This window comes from Grosmannia clavigera (assembly GCF_000143105.1).
Source record: "Grosmannia clavigera kw1407 unplaced genomic scaffold GCSC_82, whole genome shotgun sequence".
NCBI classification, from domain to species: Eukaryota; Fungi; Ascomycota; class Sordariomycetes; order Ophiostomatales; family Ophiostomataceae; genus Leptographium; species Leptographium clavigerum.
Genome location: NW_014040576.1, coordinates 570,671 through 587,025, shown reverse-complemented (window position 1 = coordinate 587,025; position 16,355 = coordinate 570,671). Strand labels below are relative to the sequence as shown.

The 16,355-nt window shown below is 57.8% G+C and overlaps 6 protein-coding genes across 6 annotated transcripts; 4 read left to right on the top strand and 2 right to left on the bottom strand.

Annotated features, from left to right (window-relative positions):
• Positions 1 to 434: 434 nt before the first annotated feature.
• CMQ_7840 (ADP-ribosylation factor 6) lies at positions 435 to 2,816 on the top strand (the record flags this gene model as incomplete). The annotated part of the gene is made up of 3 exons (XM_014313480.1): positions 435 to 591; positions 689 to 1,382; positions 1,436 to 2,816. 3 exons carry the CDS (start codon positions 435 to 437, stop codon positions 2,814 to 2,816), a joined length of 2,232 nt encoding a protein of 743 aa, XP_014168955.1.
• Positions 2,817 to 3,680: 864 nt separating this feature from the next.
• CMQ_8022 (major facilitator superfamily transporter allantoate) lies at positions 3,681 to 5,546 on the top strand (the record flags this gene model as incomplete). The annotated part of the gene is made up of 3 exons (XM_014313662.1): positions 3,681 to 4,692; positions 4,883 to 5,031; positions 5,085 to 5,546. 3 exons carry the CDS (start codon positions 3,681 to 3,683, stop codon positions 5,544 to 5,546), a joined length of 1,623 nt encoding a protein of 540 aa, XP_014169137.1.
• A 345-nt stretch (positions 5,547 to 5,891) lies between these two features.
• On the bottom strand, positions 5,892 to 8,045 carry CMQ_7983 (flavohemoprotein; the record flags this gene model as incomplete). The annotated part of the gene is made up of 4 exons (XM_014313623.1): positions 5,892 to 6,294; positions 6,373 to 6,629; positions 6,873 to 7,223; positions 7,527 to 8,045. The coding sequence occupies 4 exons, from the start codon at positions 8,043 to 8,045 to the stop codon at positions 5,892 to 5,894; spliced, it is 1,530 nt and encodes a 509-aa protein (XP_014169098.1).
• Positions 8,046 to 9,927: 1,882 nt separating this feature from the next.
• CMQ_7960 (uncharacterized protein) lies at positions 9,928 to 12,238 on the top strand (the record flags this gene model as incomplete). Its single annotated transcript, XM_014313600.1, has 2 exons — positions 9,928 to 10,014; positions 11,966 to 12,238. The coding sequence occupies 2 exons, from the start codon at positions 9,928 to 9,930 to the stop codon at positions 12,236 to 12,238; spliced, it is 360 nt and encodes a 119-aa protein (XP_014169075.1).
• Positions 12,239 to 12,699: 461 nt separating this feature from the next.
• Positions 12,700 to 15,153, bottom strand: CMQ_7782 (ribosome assembly protein; the record flags this gene model as incomplete). Its single annotated transcript, XM_014313422.1, has 1 exon — positions 12,700 to 15,153. One exon carries the CDS (start codon positions 15,151 to 15,153, stop codon positions 12,700 to 12,702), a length of 2,454 nt encoding a protein of 817 aa, XP_014168897.1.
• Positions 15,154 to 15,457: 304 nt separating this feature from the next.
• Positions 15,458 to 16,341, top strand: CMQ_7941 (vacuolar protein sorting-associated protein; the record flags this gene model as incomplete). The annotated part of the gene is made up of 2 exons (XM_014313581.1): positions 15,458 to 15,781; positions 15,856 to 16,341. 2 exons carry the CDS (start codon positions 15,458 to 15,460, stop codon positions 16,339 to 16,341), a joined length of 810 nt encoding a protein of 269 aa, XP_014169056.1.
• Positions 16,342 to 16,355: the final 14 nt, after the last annotated feature.

The window sequence follows — 16,355 nt, the reverse complement described above, 5'->3', positions numbered from 1 at the left end:
TACTCCTTAATGGACAAACAACGTCCATCCACTAATAGGGGTTACTCGTTAGGTTGATCAACGAGGCGCATTTATTGTACAAAGATAATACTAGAAAATTGTACTGTATTTTATACTCGTACATGTCTACTCAAGATCAGGGCCGTAGACTACATGTACTTTCCGCATGTCGTGGATCCGTGTCTGTGGGGACAGATTGCTAGTTCGGTCTCGAGATGATACGACGTACGTGGATGCAAGTATGGGTGCATTATTAACCTGGTTTCCCCGCCAGGCTCCTATGTTTTACTTGTTGTCTTGCAACATCAGGTAAAAGCTAGACATTATGTGTAAGTTCTGTGATGGCAAGAGCTACAGGGATGCATTCTTCTAACAAGAGCCTAGTAAAAAACTGGAAACTCCCTTTTTCGAAAGAAAAGGACCGAAGCATCGGCATGCTCATGGGCGAGGCAGGTGCCGGCAAGACAACCCTGTTATACAGCCTCTGCGGCTTTCAGGACTTTGCTACAATCCCTACGATTGGTTTAAATGCGGAGGATATTACTCTCCGCGATGGATCGGGATGGAAGTTCACCTTGTGGGATCTGGGTGGTAAGCCTTCCAAACGTAGATCTTGTTTGATAAAGAGTGAGCAGGAATACAATTAGACACCGGCTGACATTGTTGACGTGGTCCCTGGTATTGACAGGCGGTTGTGGGAAGCAGAGACCGCTCTTCAAGCACTATCTTACAGCAGATAGGTTTTGTGTCTTCCTGCACGATATCGGCCAGGACAATTGCGCAGAAGAATCCATTGCAGCTTTCCAGGGTGTTCTGGAAGACTGTTCATCCGGTGGCTGCAGGCACATTTGGGTAGTTTTCAACAAACAAGATTTGATCAGGTCGGAGGACGAGCGATTGGCAAAACTAGGAACCATGGCGGGCAAGTACCGAGATCTGGCTGCGCCGTTTGCAGACAAGGTCCAGGTGAGAATCTTACTGCTTCCGGGCTTTGACGCAGCCAAGCACATTCGGATAGACGATATGCTGAGCGAGATCCGCAAAGCGCTGCAGCAGGAGGCCAAGCTGGGAGCAGTTGGGCATGGCAAGGTTGCGAGAGAGGCGAGCGCCGAGGCCTCTCCTAGCGAGGAGGACCTGCGAATTGCGGTAGAGATGGCCGTGGCCGGCCAGCGCGAGCAGCCTTCGGATGCGTTTTGGGAGAATTTTTTGGGGGGGACTCTGACCTCGTGGGACCATGCATCACATCTCCGAGCAGGACTGGGCGTAATCCTTGAAGGCTATCTGAAGCCGAGAGGACTCTTCGCGTGGACGGATGATTTCATCGGCCATCTGGATCGACTGCGAGAAGACCGGCCTGATCTCTTTCGCAATACGGCACACAGGTAAGCCCCCCGCCTGGAGTCTCGCGCAAAGGTGGCGGCATCTGACCTGTCAGAACTATGACCATGTTCTGGCTGCACCGGATCCACGGAGCCTTGAAAGGATACATGGCGAGCACGATAGCCGCCCATAGCTCCCAGAAGACCTTTCATCTTCCCCAGCTCGACGAGTTTCCCCCGATCTTGCGAGCGGACTGCCGTCTGATGGACAAAAACCTCTGGCGGCAATTCTATTCGCAGGGTCTGATGTTCAGTCCGCGGGCCAAGAATGAATGGTGCCTGCCCGACCTCGCCATGCTGCCGGACACGATCACGGCGCCGTCGACCAGTGTTGTCCACACGGCGGGAAGTCTATCGGGGTCCAACACGACCGGACTCGCCGGCGCCGATCTGCGGCTACCCCGGTTTGCCTTCACGGTCGTCAAGAAGACGCTTTCTTCCGGATCTCGCCGCGGTCGCATTGTCAAACGCGCCCTCGAGGTCCTGCAAAAGGCCACGATGCGCCAGCGGGCGGCAGCAGCTACGGGCATGTCACCGTCGCCACCGCCGCCTCCATACTCAGAGACACAGGCCTACTTCTGGATCCAATATGTGCATGCGTGCCTCACTGTGCCCAAGAGGGACGGATTACCACCGCTACAGAAAGAGCTTCCAGACTACGGCTCGTTGCGGAACCTCAGCTTTTCTGTCTTTCAAGCCATGTTCTCACTGCGCGGAGACGAGTGGCGGAAGTTCTACACGGCGCAGCTGTGGGAGGGCGTCGGGTCGCGGCCGCAGATGCTGCTGCCAGACCGGAGGCAGCTGCCCAACGTCTTTCCGGTACCTGACAGCCAAAGCCTAGACCGTGCCAAGAGCATGCTGGTGCAGGAAGTGTACCAGGCCACGGGAAGTTTGGAAGATGGGGTGGCGCCGACCTTGGAGAAGATGACGGAGGAGGAGCTTGCATTCTTTGCAGATCTGGTCGTAGACGAGGCTGAGCAGCTTCCTGAGGATGAAGGGGCAGCCGCACTGACAGGCCTGAACGGCGATGACAGCGACAAGACGCGGACAGACCAGATTGGCGGTCAATACCAGACCATCGCCCGTGCAGAGCTGCTGCTGTTTATCTTCCGCGGCTTAACAAATGCTGACATAAGCACACATGCGGCCTTGTCTGATGTATCTATCCGCATTACCGGGCTGTTGCAGTCGGGCTGGCACCGGTGCAGCGGCGTCACGCAGGCGTTCTTCTGGGTGCGCATGGTCCTGGGGGCTCTGCTGCAGCGGCGCGAGGACATGGCCAGAGTCGCATTTGGCGAATTTGTGCGGCAGCACCCAGAGCTGGCACTGGACGGCCTGCAGTGGACGTACTATTCACCTGAAGTGTGGGAGAGCGTGGAGGCAAAGGACACATACGTGATGCCAGATAGGCAGGCCCTGGCAAGCACGTCAATCTGAGGAACAGCTAGAGGAAGAACAGGGGAAAAGAAAGGATAAGAAGCAGGGACCAGAATAAGAAGAAAAAAGAAAGACAGGAGAACAGGAAAAAGGAGAAAGGGACAAAGGAAAAAGCCACAAGTCGGACAGCCGATGTAAGATACGATCTTACAATGGCCGACGACCATACGTAGGGACATTTCGTACGGTCGTACGTCTCTCACGCCTCTTCTTGACCGGCAACTGGCGCAACACAAGACGCAGATATCGCATCGCCGAAGCCGGCTGAAACAGCTATAGCGGGGTTCTGACGCACTTGCCACCGTTGCGGAATAGGAAGGTGCTAGCAGTCGGTCCGGCATATGGACGGCATCTTATCGTAGTACAGATAAGTCAGTTGTCGACATTCTCTTCACAATGACTCTGAGAAGTGAGGCAGTGCGCGCTGCACTGCCAAAGGTAGCTGGAGAGGACAAGCGCAATGGTTTCGACAAATTGGGTTGACAAGTGGGGATGTTTGACAAAGTTCCAAGTACAACAAAAAGGATGGCTTCGATACGATGCCGGACAATGCGAGGCTGCACTCGGATGCGGTCGGGCCACCCGAAGCCAATGCTACAATCTACGGAGTACAACATAATACACATACATAGTCCCGCACTGATAAACCTGGCTCACTGATGAGACCACTTCAGCGCTTGCTGTTATCTCGACGCGGGTGGGCCTAAGCGGCCTGCGATCGGCTTGGATCAGCGGATCGGCAAGGCCAAGACAGATGTGGAAGATTGTCGAGGAGATATGAAGAAGACCTGCCGAGCCCATCTCTGACCGTGGCCCGTTTGCCTCGACTCTCACACCTCTTCCACCTGCATCTACGCAACGACCATGGGACCCGAGAAGACGCAGTCGGTCGCCGATGTGACAGAGGCCAGTCCGGACGGCGAGAAGGGCCAGGCGCTGTCGGTGACGTCGTCGTCGTCATCGCAGCAGGCAGACAAGAAGGAGGCGGTGGGCAGCATCGCGGCGGTGCTGCGGCACGCGGACCAGGACGATGCGGACGAGGCGTTGAAGGTGCTGCGAGCACAGGGCAGCTCGGTGCGGCCATTGACAGCAGCCGAAGAGCGGCGGCTGGTGCGCAAGATCGACTGGCACCTGATGCCGCTGCTGTGTGTGGTGTACGGGCTGAACTTTCTGGACAAGACGACGGTGTCGTATGCGTCGGTGATGGGGCTCCGAAAAGACATCGGGCTCGTCGGACAGGACTATGCCTGGGTGGCCAGCATGTTCTACTTTGGCTACCTGGCGTGGGAGTGGCCGACGAGCCGGCTGCTGCAGCGGCTGCCGCTGGCCAAATGGTCGGCCGCCAACGTGATCATGTGGGGGCTCGTGCTCTGCTGCATGGCGGCCGTCCGGGACTTCTCGCAGGCCATGGCGGTGCGCTTCTTTCTCGGCGTGTTCGAGGCGGCCGTCAGCCCCGGATTCGCCCTGCTGACGAGTCAGTGGTACACGGCCGGCGAGCAGGGCGTGCGCGTGGGCATCTGGTTCAGCTTCAACGGCGTCGGCCAGATCGTCGGCGGCCTTGTGGCCTATGGCATCGCTGTCGGCACCAAGCACCATCCTCTGGCCCATGGGTTGCACCCGTGGCAGCTGCTCTTCCTCGTCATCGGCTTCTTCACCGCCGCCGTCGGCGTCGTCTTTTTGCGCGTCATGCCTGACAACCAGATGAACGCTCGCTTCCTGACGGCAGATGAGCGTGTTCAGGCCGTCGAGCGCATTCGCGGCAACCAGCAGGGCGTAGGGAACAAGCACTTTAAGTGGTACCAGTTCCGTGAGGCCCTGACCGACCCTATTGTTTGGGCGTTTGTGTTTTACAGTCTGGTTGCGGATATTCCTAATGGTGAGTTTTTTTATTTCTGCACTTTGCACTTTTTTATTTCTTTATTTATTTCTAATCTTTCTTTCTTTCTTTCTTTCTTTCTTTCTTTCTTTCTTTCTTTCTTTCTTTCTTTCTTTTCTTTCTTATTCTTTCTTTCTACTTTCTTCCTCCTCTTCTTCCTTTTTAAACCCCCCCCACGCTAACCCCCTAGGCGGCATCAGCAACTTCTTCTCTCAGCTCATCGTCTCCTTCGGCTTCACCAGCGAGCAGTCCCTCCTGCTCGGCATTCCTGGTGGTGCCATCGAGGTTATCGCCTTGATTGCCGCCGGCTTTCTGGGAGACCGTCTGAAAAACCGGCTCGTAAGCCTCCTTTCTTCCCCTTTTGTCCCATTCTCACTAATGTCTCCCCCCAGCTCGTCTGCACTTCCGGCCTGCTCATCTCCATCCTCGGCATGCTGCTCGTCACGTGCCTCGACAACCATCATCGTGTCGGCCGGTTGATCGGCTACTACTTCACCATGGCCTCGCCCACACCCTTTGTGGCCCTGCTGTCGCTGGTGGCCACCAACATCGCCGGCTGGACCAAGAAGACCACCGTCGCGGCCATGTACCTGATCGGCTACTGCGTCGGCAACATCATCGGCCCCCAGATCTTCCGGGACAAAGACGCCCCTGAATACCGACCGGCCGAGATCACCATCATCGTCTGCTGGGCCCTCGCCCTGCTGGACATCCTGTTCATCTACTTCTGGTGCCGGCGCGAGAACAGCCGCAAGGCCGCCATCCGCGCCCACCCCGGCTACTGCAAGCTGGAGGGCCAGGAGTTTTACGACTTGACCGACCGCGAAAACCCTGAGTTTGTCTACAGCCTTTAGGCTTTCTCTGTGTTTTGGGCATAGCCCCGCGATGATGGATGATATATGCCAATACATGTACTATTAGTTCTCGTAAGAAAAAACCCGACTGCTGATTGCTCGCTATTCCTCTTAACCCGCCTTGTCGAAATCCAGCTCCTTGCCATCCCCTCCTCCGATCCCTCCCATTCCCCTCCGATCCCCCTCCTCACCCCGTTTTGGTTTGCCCTGCTGTTGATTGGCCCCTTACTCCCTTGTCCTCCCAGATGGAACGAAGACTTTGAAACCGGAAAACAAAAACCACGAAATGCCAACGATAAGCCGTATGACAGCAACCCATATCATACAGAGCACTCCCAGCGTCCCTCACCGGATGTAGGACATGCGGCTGTCCTGCTGGGCCGTCTCGATGTCGCCGGTCGAGAAGAGCTCGTAGCGGATGCGATTTCGGCTGACACCAAGGCCGTGCACCAGGCAGACGGCCATGTCCAGCATGAAGGCCTCAGGGCCGCAGACAAAGTACTCGGTACTGTTGTTGCCGAGATAGAGCAGGTCATCGTCGTCGACGCTGTTGTGGAGGCTGCCGTGGGCAGCGGCTGTGGCGTTGGTGGGTGTCGGCGGCGACTCCGTATGGTCGGACATGGGCGATGACGGTTCGGCAAGCCCGGGCACGAGCCTGCTGAGGTCGATGCGGCCGGTAAACTCGTATGTCTGCGAGCGACCGACGCCATGGGATCCGAGTGCCGTGGACGGCTGGACGGACAGGTAGCTGGGCGAAGATGGGCGACGCTGCAGTTGTGGTTGCTGTTGCTGTTGCTGTTGTTGTTGCTTGTTGTTGTGGTGGTACTGGTGATGGTCCGAGAAGGAGGTGCCGTGAAAGTCCAAGTCGCCGAGCCCGCCGCCGAGTCCGCTGACGCGCAAACGACGCAGCGAGTGTGCCGACGAGGCTGACGAGGCCGAAGAAGCCCTTCCGGACGTTGGACGGCCGCTGTAGAAATAGGCCGTGCGCAGACGCGGATGGCGCCGCTGGATGTCGCGGATCTGGGCGTCGAACACGGGCGGCCCGTTGTGGGTGCCGTGGACGTATGTGACGGCGCGTCGTGGCTGCGTGACGGCCACGCTGCACAACATCGACATCATGGGCGCAGCACCGATGCCGGCCGAGATGAGAACCAGGGGGGCGCTGCTGGCACCGCTGGAATTGCCGCCACTGCCGCTGCTGCTGGTGCTGCTGCGGCCGTTGTTGCTGTGGCTGCTGTGCAAGCTGCCATTGCTGTTGCGGCCGTTGCTGTTGTTACCGATGATGTTGTTGTTGCTGTCGGCCTCAAACTCGGACACGTCGCCGACGTTGAGGAAGAACTCGCCCGTCGGATGCGACACCTCGATCGTGTCGCCCACCTCGACGCTGTCGATCAGCGCATTGGACACCACGCCCGGGTGAAAGTACGACGACGACACCGCGTTGGCAAACCGCGTGCCCTCGTCGCGCTTGACGCTGATCCGGTAGCAGTTGGGCCGCCACCGGTCGCTGAGCGAATACTGTCGCGCCTGGTAGAAGCGGCCGTCTGGGCCCGCCTGCCCGATTTGGGTCTGACCGTTCTGACCGTCCTGGACGTTTTGGGCCTGACCGTTTTGACCGTTTTGACCCAATAGCGCCATGGCGCTCTCGTCGCTCAACGGCATCCGCACCGAGACATACTGTCCGGGCAGATAGTACGGCAGGACATTGCTGTTCTTCTTCTTGGCCTCGGCTGCCGCTGCTGCTGCTGCTGCCCGACCGCTGCTGCTCGTGGCCGCGTTGTTCGCCAGGCTGGCGCTGCTGCTGCCGTAGCCGTTCCGACCGCCGATCATGCGTGCTCGCAGCTTGTTGTGCTCACTGCTGCGATGGCCGCTGATGCTCGGCCGGCTGCTGCTGTTCTCGGCCGCCAGCTTGGCCGCGGCTGTTGCTTCTGCGGCTGCGGCTGCGGCTGCTGCGGCTGCCTCGGCCGCCGTCGGCTGCACCGGCACCAGATAGAAAGAGTAGACGTCGTCGGACTCGGCCACCTTGCGCTCCACCCGCAGTGGCCGCCAGCCCTGCCAGGTCTCGAAGCTGCGATACAGGTGCGACTCGCGGCCCATCATCATGCGCGCCAGCACGCAGTAGGCGTCCGTCCAGGCCGACTGCAGCTCAGTCGTCATAGCCGTGCCCAGCACGTCGCGGAAGGCCCGGATCAGATACTCGCCCACAATGGCGTACTGTTGCGGCTGGATGCCCAGAGAGCAGTGCTTGTGACAGACGCGCTCGAGCCGCGGGATCAGCTCGCTGGTGTGCGAGATGTTGGTCGCAAACGCCAGGATAATCGTCGTCAGCGCCCGCGGCTGCCGCCCGTTCTGCTGGTTGACCGTGTTGAAGTAGCTCCTGAGTTCCGGGTGCTCATCCAACATCGTCGCGTAGAAGATCGACGAGATCCGCTCGCCGTGCTCGCGCAGGTGCGGGATCGACTCCCGCACCAGCTTCGACTGCTTGTATGTAAGAGCCATGACTGATCGGTGTAGGGGGTAGACGAGAGAGAGATGGGAGAGAGATGGCCAGAAGATGCCAGAAGATGACAGAAGATAACCAAAAGAGGGCCAAACGATGACCAAAAAGGCAATACAACCAGAATTGGCAGATATGACCAGATTGGCACAAGGCAGACCAGTGATGGGCTGACTGGTTGGAAAAACGAATGCCTGCTGTGGAGCAAGACAAAACAAAAAAAAGGTAGGAACCAATGCCAACGATGCCAACACGACAACAAACGCAAGCAGGACCTGACCGAAGCTACAGATGGATCCCCAACATGACAACACTCGAGCCCAGGAGCCCGACCCAAAACCGGCGGCCGGGGTCGTATATATACCATCCACGTACGAGGACTACGCCCGCCATCGGCATTGCCTGGCCAGCATGCCTTTTTGCTTTTGCGGACGGCTAACTTTGCCATCTGACTTCCACCACTTCCCCTTCCTTCCAGACCCGCTCTCTGCCATCTCATTCTCCGCAGCCTTCCGCTGCGCTTCTTTCTAGCATCGTATGACTCGACTACATAGGTTGTAAGTACCACTCCGTATGTACCGTTGGTGGCTTTGCAAGGATCTCGGAACTACGACGTCTGGCAGTGATCCGCCCAGGCAGGCTTGCAGCCTGCAAGCCTGCAAACTTATTTTGCTAGCGCCATGGCATGATCAGGGAACAAGGCCCAGCACGAAAGCTTGAAAAAAATATACCCAATTAAAATAAAATCACGGCGTCTGTTCGTCGTCCCCGACATGGGAAATATGGGAAATATACAAACTGCCATTGGAGGCCCGCCGGCTTTCCAGTCATCAGAACTAGCGGTCACCGATATCAGATTTTCCTGGCCTCTGCTCCGTGCGGTGTAAAGCCAATGGCAGGCATCCCGAAATTTGGCTCTAAGAATAACAAACCCATCCAGACGAGCTCTACGTCTTGTTGGTGGCGTTCCTCTGCAGGTGGAAAAGGGGGAAGGGGCAGCTGGATGGAAAAGCAACGTCAGAATCCAAAACAAGCGGAAACCGAAGAAACAGCAAAAAAGGAATAAAAAAGGAATAAAAAGAACAAAAAAAAGAAAGAAAAAAATCAGGCGATGGGTATCCACGCGACCAGAGGAGTACGATGTCGTTCTGGAGCAGCAAGTCACTAGGACTAAGAAAATGGCCGGAAATGGGCGAGACATTGGCAGGACAGTGCCGTGTACGATACGAGTAGCAAAAGCCAAGCAAGACAAGCCCACTAGAATCCTTCCTCTCCCAAGAGGGGCCTTCTCATAGGCAGACAGAGCTGAACCCGCATTTTGCCATTGTATTAATATTAAGTAACACACAGACGGAGTCCGACTCCGTAATATACCCGTCCCACACTGGCACTGTTAGATGCAGGAACACATATCTTACATAGTATGACAGGCCTGTCAATATGCTCCGTGGGTGGAGAGCTCCCCATAAATCTTGCCTTGGACTTGTGGCGGATGAGTCGGTTGGAAATCGGTTGAAACTTTTGCCCATTTTGTCTACGACCTACTCCGTACAGTACTTTTCCAAAGCCCAGTCCCAAACAGATCATACGACGTATGATTCCCGCACTTAACCTCGAAAATCGGCAGATGGGCCAACGGGATTTGTGGGGTGGACATGGCCACTCTTTGCTGACCGGAGCAAATTCCACGGATGGGAAACTATCCAAGACAACCTTCTGCGCCAGCATGGACTAATGGAAGGAACACGTCCGAAGGCTACGATGCTCGTATTGTCTGTCGTGCCTGCCTCAATTTCTTTTCCAGTGGGTCGGCGACACGTGGAGTCGCGCTTTCGTAAGAGATCTCCAGCCTGGCTATTGCTTACGTACTGTCTGTTTCGTAAGATGCTCCGTACGGAGTACTCGTGCCAGAGACGGAAAGCTCCGCAGGACGAGGCCGGCGTACCGGCTGGATGTATCTTACGAATGCAGGTCCGTATGCCACACGCGCGGCAGCCTCTCGGGATAACATCCGAGCAACGAGTTCGCCGAGTCGACCCATGTAAGGGATGTCTGTGTCAAGCCTGCTCGGGAGAAGGACCCGTAGACTTCCGATGCGGTGTGCACGTCTGTCTCAAAGTCTTTACAAACGAGCATGCTACATACTGCGATGGGGCCCGGGGTCTCGTGTGAAAGTGAATCTGGCCCTGTGAGCACGTCAGGAACAGAAATGGCCTGTCAGGCGCATAGGTCCCGCTTCTCGCAATACGATACACCCTTCTCCGGCCTTTAGACGCACACGCCGGCGGGGAAGGGCAGCACGAGGAGAAAAAGTCCTGCCCGCTCCGCCCTTCTCCTCGGCTCCCGTTTCCACACTCAGTTCGGCTTGCCCAATGCAGTAGCTCTGCGCGGTGCGAGGTGTGACAGACCAGACCGGCGGTCCTTCCAGTCAGTTCCGGACGAGGCAGGAGTCTGCTCCCATTGGATCGCTTGCTTGCATATGTGCATGTACATGCATGTGCGTTCGCATTAAAGGGGGACAGGTGCAGCGCGGGAAGCCGTGGCGCTAGAAATGGAAAATTGAAAACCGAAAATTGGATCTGGAAATTGTGGGTGGCGAGGCGACCCTCTTGGGCGACTAGCCGGCTGGCTTGGGAAACCGCTGCTGCGGGTGCGGTGGAATCAGGGAAATTGGCTGCCGCTGGCTCGGATTCACGTGTGTTTGACGCCTTCTTCCTGCTGCCTCGTCCAGGCTCGCAGAAGCCGGCTATACTCTCTTTCCCGTCCTCTCACGCCATTTCTCGCGTACGAACAGGGTCGCTCACCGGTGTCTGGGTGGACATGTTTCAATCGGGGAAGAAGAATAGCCGAGTTCGGTCGCCGATCGTATACACCGTACTCGTACTCGTACGGTTGGTGCCTTTGAGACGAACCCTGATGCCGATATAAGATATTCTAGATCAGAGTGGGGCAGGCTCTCTCAATGTTCGCCCGAGAGGACCTCGGGTGCTCTTATACATATCGAGGGACAGACCGTGACGGCAGCCAAAAACGCGCTTGGGCGTGTCGGCTGGCGAAGAGTCACCACAGGCTGACGTCAATACTGCGAAGCTCGTGGGAGGCGAGATCGACATGGAGCAAGGTGCATTGCCGATCCTTCGTATGTACGGAGCACCCATAGCGTGCTCCGTTCTTTCTCCATGTTGCTGACCGTTTTGTCGGCATCCTAGCCATCTCCCTTCCCCACCCATTGGTCTCGGGGTCAAGGTGTCAGGACTCTATCTTGACCCCGAACAACTGCCACACGTCCGTCGTAGATGCCTACGAGTACTCCGTATGTTTTCTTTGATTGAGGTTCTATGTAAGCGAGCTAGAAGGAGGTGGAGAAGGACGCTAGATCTTTGCCAAAGTACTCCGTACGGCTCGCCTAAAAGAGGCATTCCGATACGAACAAAGAGAGGCGACCTTCCCAACAGGCTGTATTTCTCCTCTTCTTTGCTCGCTTCAGGGATGCGGGGCAAAGAGGACTTCTGTTGCGGTTTGCAATGTATCTTGCATTCCGACCGTAGGGCACAGCTGCACTCGTGCCGTTGGAAGCCGTTGACCTCTCCCCGCATCTGGACTAGACCACGAGGAGAAAACATGGTGACAAACGGGAGGGGAAACACGAGGAGGCGACGGAGACGTTGGGGAACTGCAGAGGGTGTTGGTCGCTCCTTCCCAGCAGACGTCTGTGTGAAGTCAGAACAGGAAGCAGAAGCGAGCCGTCATGTTCTTCTTGCGGCTGCCATAAACGCGTGAGTGCGAGACATCCGGGCTGTTCGATTCGTGATCGTCATATCACGTGACATCTACAGAAGATTATTGATTGACCTCGCAGCCGACAATGGCCACCACCGGCCGCAATTCTGGGCTGTCCAGAGGCTGACTGACGGCAGCCTAGTGCGTGCCCGCCTGGTCTCGTTATCGTCATCGTCATCGTCGACCGGGCCTGCTGGAGTTCAGCCTACAGGGCAAGGTGGCCGTGGTGTCGGCTGGGGCTTTGGTGCACGTGATCGACCGGTTGACGTCGCCGGCTGGCGCGTTTGGCGAGATGGCAGCGCGGGCAGCGGCGGCGACAAGCACGGGAAGCGAGCGGCTGGACGGTCTCGTGGCTGCGGCGGGCATCCAGCAGGAGACGGCCGCGCTCGACTACACGGCCGCCGACTTTGACTAGATGCTCGGCCGACCCGACAGCATGGCCTTGATCGCCAGCATGAGCGGCTCCGTCGCCAACCGAGGGTTGATCTGTCCGTTTTTTTTTTTTTCGTTTTTTTTTCCTTTCCTTTTCTTTTTCGGGTTTCTTTTCCTTTTCCTTTCTTTTCTTCTGTTTTCCTCCTTTTCTCCACTCACCCTCCAGTGCCTACAACGCATCCAAGGCGGCTGTTGTCCAGCTCGCCCGCCGAGTATCGTGGCGCTGCCGTCTTTCTGCTGAGTGACGCTACCTGCGCATCGATGGCGGCCACTGCGCCTGGTGAGCGACGAAGGAGGGGGGGGAGTTCTCGCGCCTGTCTGTATCTCTTGTCTCTTCTGCAATGAGCCGTAGCATATCCATTTTTTCAATCTCAACACAACACAGCTATGGCAGTATGATTAGTCAGCACAAGGCGGTCTACGGAGTAGAATCGTTCAATATCCTCATTCTAAGTCGTCATCCTCGTCTTCTTCCTCCTCATCCTCGTCGTCATCGTCGTCGCCGTCCTCCTCATCCTCCTCACCCTCCTCGTCCTCCTCATCCTCCTCCTCTTCCTCATCCACAACCATTTCCTCCCGCACCTGCTTCTTCTCCTCAAGCCGCTTCTGGGCGTCCTCTTTCCGGGCCTCGGCCAGGCCGCGCTGCTTATCAGCGTTGAGCTGGCGCTGCGTCATGACAAAGGCGCCGACCGGGGTCTTCTGCCAGTCAAAGTCCTTGAGGAAGGCGTCGACCTGGGTGCGGTCGCGCGGTGCAAAGTCGACGCGGGCGCGCCTGTCCTCGATGAACTTGGCGTTGGCCTCGAGCTTCTGGACCAGCAAGACGAGGCCGGCGATGACCTTGCTGTTGGGGCGGTAGCCGGAGCCCTTGCCGCCGCGGCCATGGCTGCTGCTGCTGCTGCCGCCGCGCTTCCGGGCCTCCTTGAGCCAGCGCTTCAGCATGATGACGACCGGCAGGGCGAGCTCGGGAAAGGCGATGCTGGTGGCCCAGAGAGCAAAGTATTCGGACAACAGCTCGACGACCTGCTCGCCCACGGCGGTCTGGTAGACGGTGGTGCGCAGGTACGACTTGGGGGCCTTGTAGGCGACGGCAAAGTCGAGCTCCTTGACGTCGGCACCAGCGCTGCGGCCGCCCTTTTTCATCTCGGCCGAGCTGAGGACCTCGAGCAGCAGCGGCGCCAGCGGGATGTAGGTGCCGGTAGCCCGCGACACGCGCAGCAGCGACCGGAACAGCTGAAAGCGCAGCGGGAAGTACATGGCCGTCGGGATCAGCCGCATGGCACCCAGGGTCACCTGCACGAGCGGGTAGACGAGCAGCTTCAGCTGGCTGCCAGAACCGCCACTGTGGCCCTCGGCCTCGCGCAGCGGGCTGCAGTGCTCGGCCAGGACGACGGACCAGAAGTCGAGCGAGTGGACGTACTGCCAGTTGTACACCACGCGGAAGGCGTTGTTCTGGTTGTGCACGATGCTGTTGCGCAGGTGGATGGCCAGTTGGCGGATGGCCGCAAAGGCGGTCGTGTAGCCGATGGCCGGATCGATGCCCCATAGCTCGGCCGCCGAATTCTTCATCAGGTGAATGCCGGCCAGCGTGTTCGCGTTGGTCGTGCGGCAGCCCTGGACGAGGCCGAGGTAGGTTGCCTTGAGCACGGCCTCGCGCACGCCCTTGTCGCCGATGACGACGAGCCGGCGCAGCACCAGAAAGGCCGTGATCCGCGTCGTCTCGCTGCTGGCTGGCTGCGCCCAGAAGGCGACTACCGTCTTGATCACGTGCTTCAACAATTTGCGGAACGACAGCAGATACGGCAGCAGCGGCGTCAGTGCCGACAGCGTCAGCTTCAGCGTCCCGTCGTCTGACAGCGTCCCCAGCAGGTGAAGCACCGATGCCGCAAAGCTGCGCACCAGCAGCGACAGCGTCTTAAACTTCTTCGTCTCCGTCGGCACGTACACACGGTGTGCTGCCGACTCTTTGACTGGCACGTGATGCTGCAGCACCAGCGGCACCTGTTCTAGTGCCGCCATCAGGATCTCGTGGAACACGGCCGGGCTCTTGATCGAGTACCGCTGCGCGCTTCCGTCGTCGTCTGCATCCTTCTCGTTCAGGTGTGCTGCACTGCGGAACGCCAGCACCACCTGTCGTGCTGCCCGCAGCGAGTACGTCTCTGCCATTGATGCTCGCCACTTGCTCACCATGGCCCGCGTCAGCTCGTTGTCCACCGGTGCTGCTGCTGCTGCTGCCTTTGCTTTTTTCTGCTTCTTTCTCGGCCGTTTGACCGCTTCTCCCTCCTCGTCAGAGGCGTCCTCGTCCGAATCATCCTCGTCCTCCTCTTCGCCTGGGCTCAGCTCGTCAATCTCGGCCAGGTCTGCGTCCTCGTCAAAGTCGAGCGCCTCCGGGTCGTTCTCCTTGAGAAACTGGTAAAACTCGGGGTCCTTCTCGGCTAGCGCTTCCATCGCCGCCTTGCTCATGCCGGCATCGCCCTCTTGGCTGTCGTCGTCGTTGTCGTCGTCGTCGCTGCTGCCCGTAGCTCCCGTTCCTGTCGTTTCTTCCTCCGCCGCTGCCCCGGTGCGTTTCCGCTTGCCGAGGTGAGCTGGCGAGGCAGCCGTCGTCGGCTTTGGCTCGCCGTCTTGACCATCGATGATCTGGAAGCCGCCCTGGAAGAAGTCATCGACGCTCATGCTGCTGACATTGGCATCGGGCCGCTTCTTCCTGCTGGCCGCCTGTTCAGCCACCTCGCCCGTCTTCTTGAAGAAGTCGGCATCTTGGCTGCGCTTGGCCTGCTTCTTGGCTTGAATCTGCTGCCGCTGCTTGATCTTCGCACCGGCCTTTCGCTTCTCTAGCACGCCCTTGAGATGGTTCTTCTCAAACTTCTTGGTCGCCTTCACATTCTTCTTCGCGACACCCATCGTAAAGTCGGCTTCGTTCTGGCCGTGTAGGTTGTAGCGGAGAGGAAGCCTGTTGCTGTTGCTGCAGCTACTGCTACCATTCAGAAAAATTTCTCTGCATGTAAAAAAGACGACCAGAAAAAAAAAGTTCAGATTTCTTATCGCGTATCGGTATCGCTATCTGACTCGCACTTGTCCATTTCGGGACGGGCGGTAAGTTCTCCGTGTCGGTTCTGCCACACTGTGGAGATGGTGGGGCCTGACTCTTTGGCCAGGACGATACTCCGTACAACAAGCAGCCGTGACAGAGGCGATGAATTGAGAGATGATGAATCCGCGGCAGTCCTATGCGCCGCTGCCTCCGAGCTATGTGCCGAACACGTCGCTTTCGGCCACGATTAATCTCGACGAGGAGGTCAAGCTTACGGAGACGCGGGCCGAGCGCGACCTGCAGGAGTCGCTGGCGGAGATCTTCAGCATCATCGTGACGATTGACGAGCTGGAAAAGGCGTTTTTCAAGGATGCCGTGCCTGAGTCGGACTACACCGAGATCTGTGAGCGGTCGCTCAAGCAGTACAGCTCCATTCTCAAAGACGACGCTGTGCTGCGTGCCTTTGGCGATCTGGACCGGTTCAAGCAGGAGTGGGATGTGAGTGTAGCTGAGGACTAGCAGAAGCAGAATCGTCTACAGCAGCAGACGTGACTGACAGCAGGCGTGTGCAGCTCGAGGTGCCCCGTGCCACCGAGCGCATCCGTGTCGGCATTCCGTCGACGGCCCTGACGACGTCCTCGAACGGCAACGGCACTGGTGGAAGCGGCAGTGGTGGTCTGGGAGGTGGAGGCGGCAATATGAATAACGGAGGCAATGGTGGCACTGGAGGTGGTGGTGGTGGCGGTGGCAACAGCAAGAACACGGGCACGACGAGCGGAGCGCTGATCCTGGAGGCTACGCAGGACTTTATCACCTTTCTGGACGCGCTGCGGCTCGGCCTGCTGGCAAAGGACCAGCTGCACCCACTGCTGACCGACGTGATCCATGCGGTCAACAAGGTGACGGACCGCGACTTTGAGAGCCGCGGCAAGATTGTCCAGTGGCTCATCACGCTCAACCAGATGAAGGCTACCGACGTCTTGGCCGAGGATCAGGCCCGCGAGCTGGAGCTGGACATCAACTCGGCCTACCAGGGCTTCAAGAGCACCTTATCATAGCGACAGACTAGAGA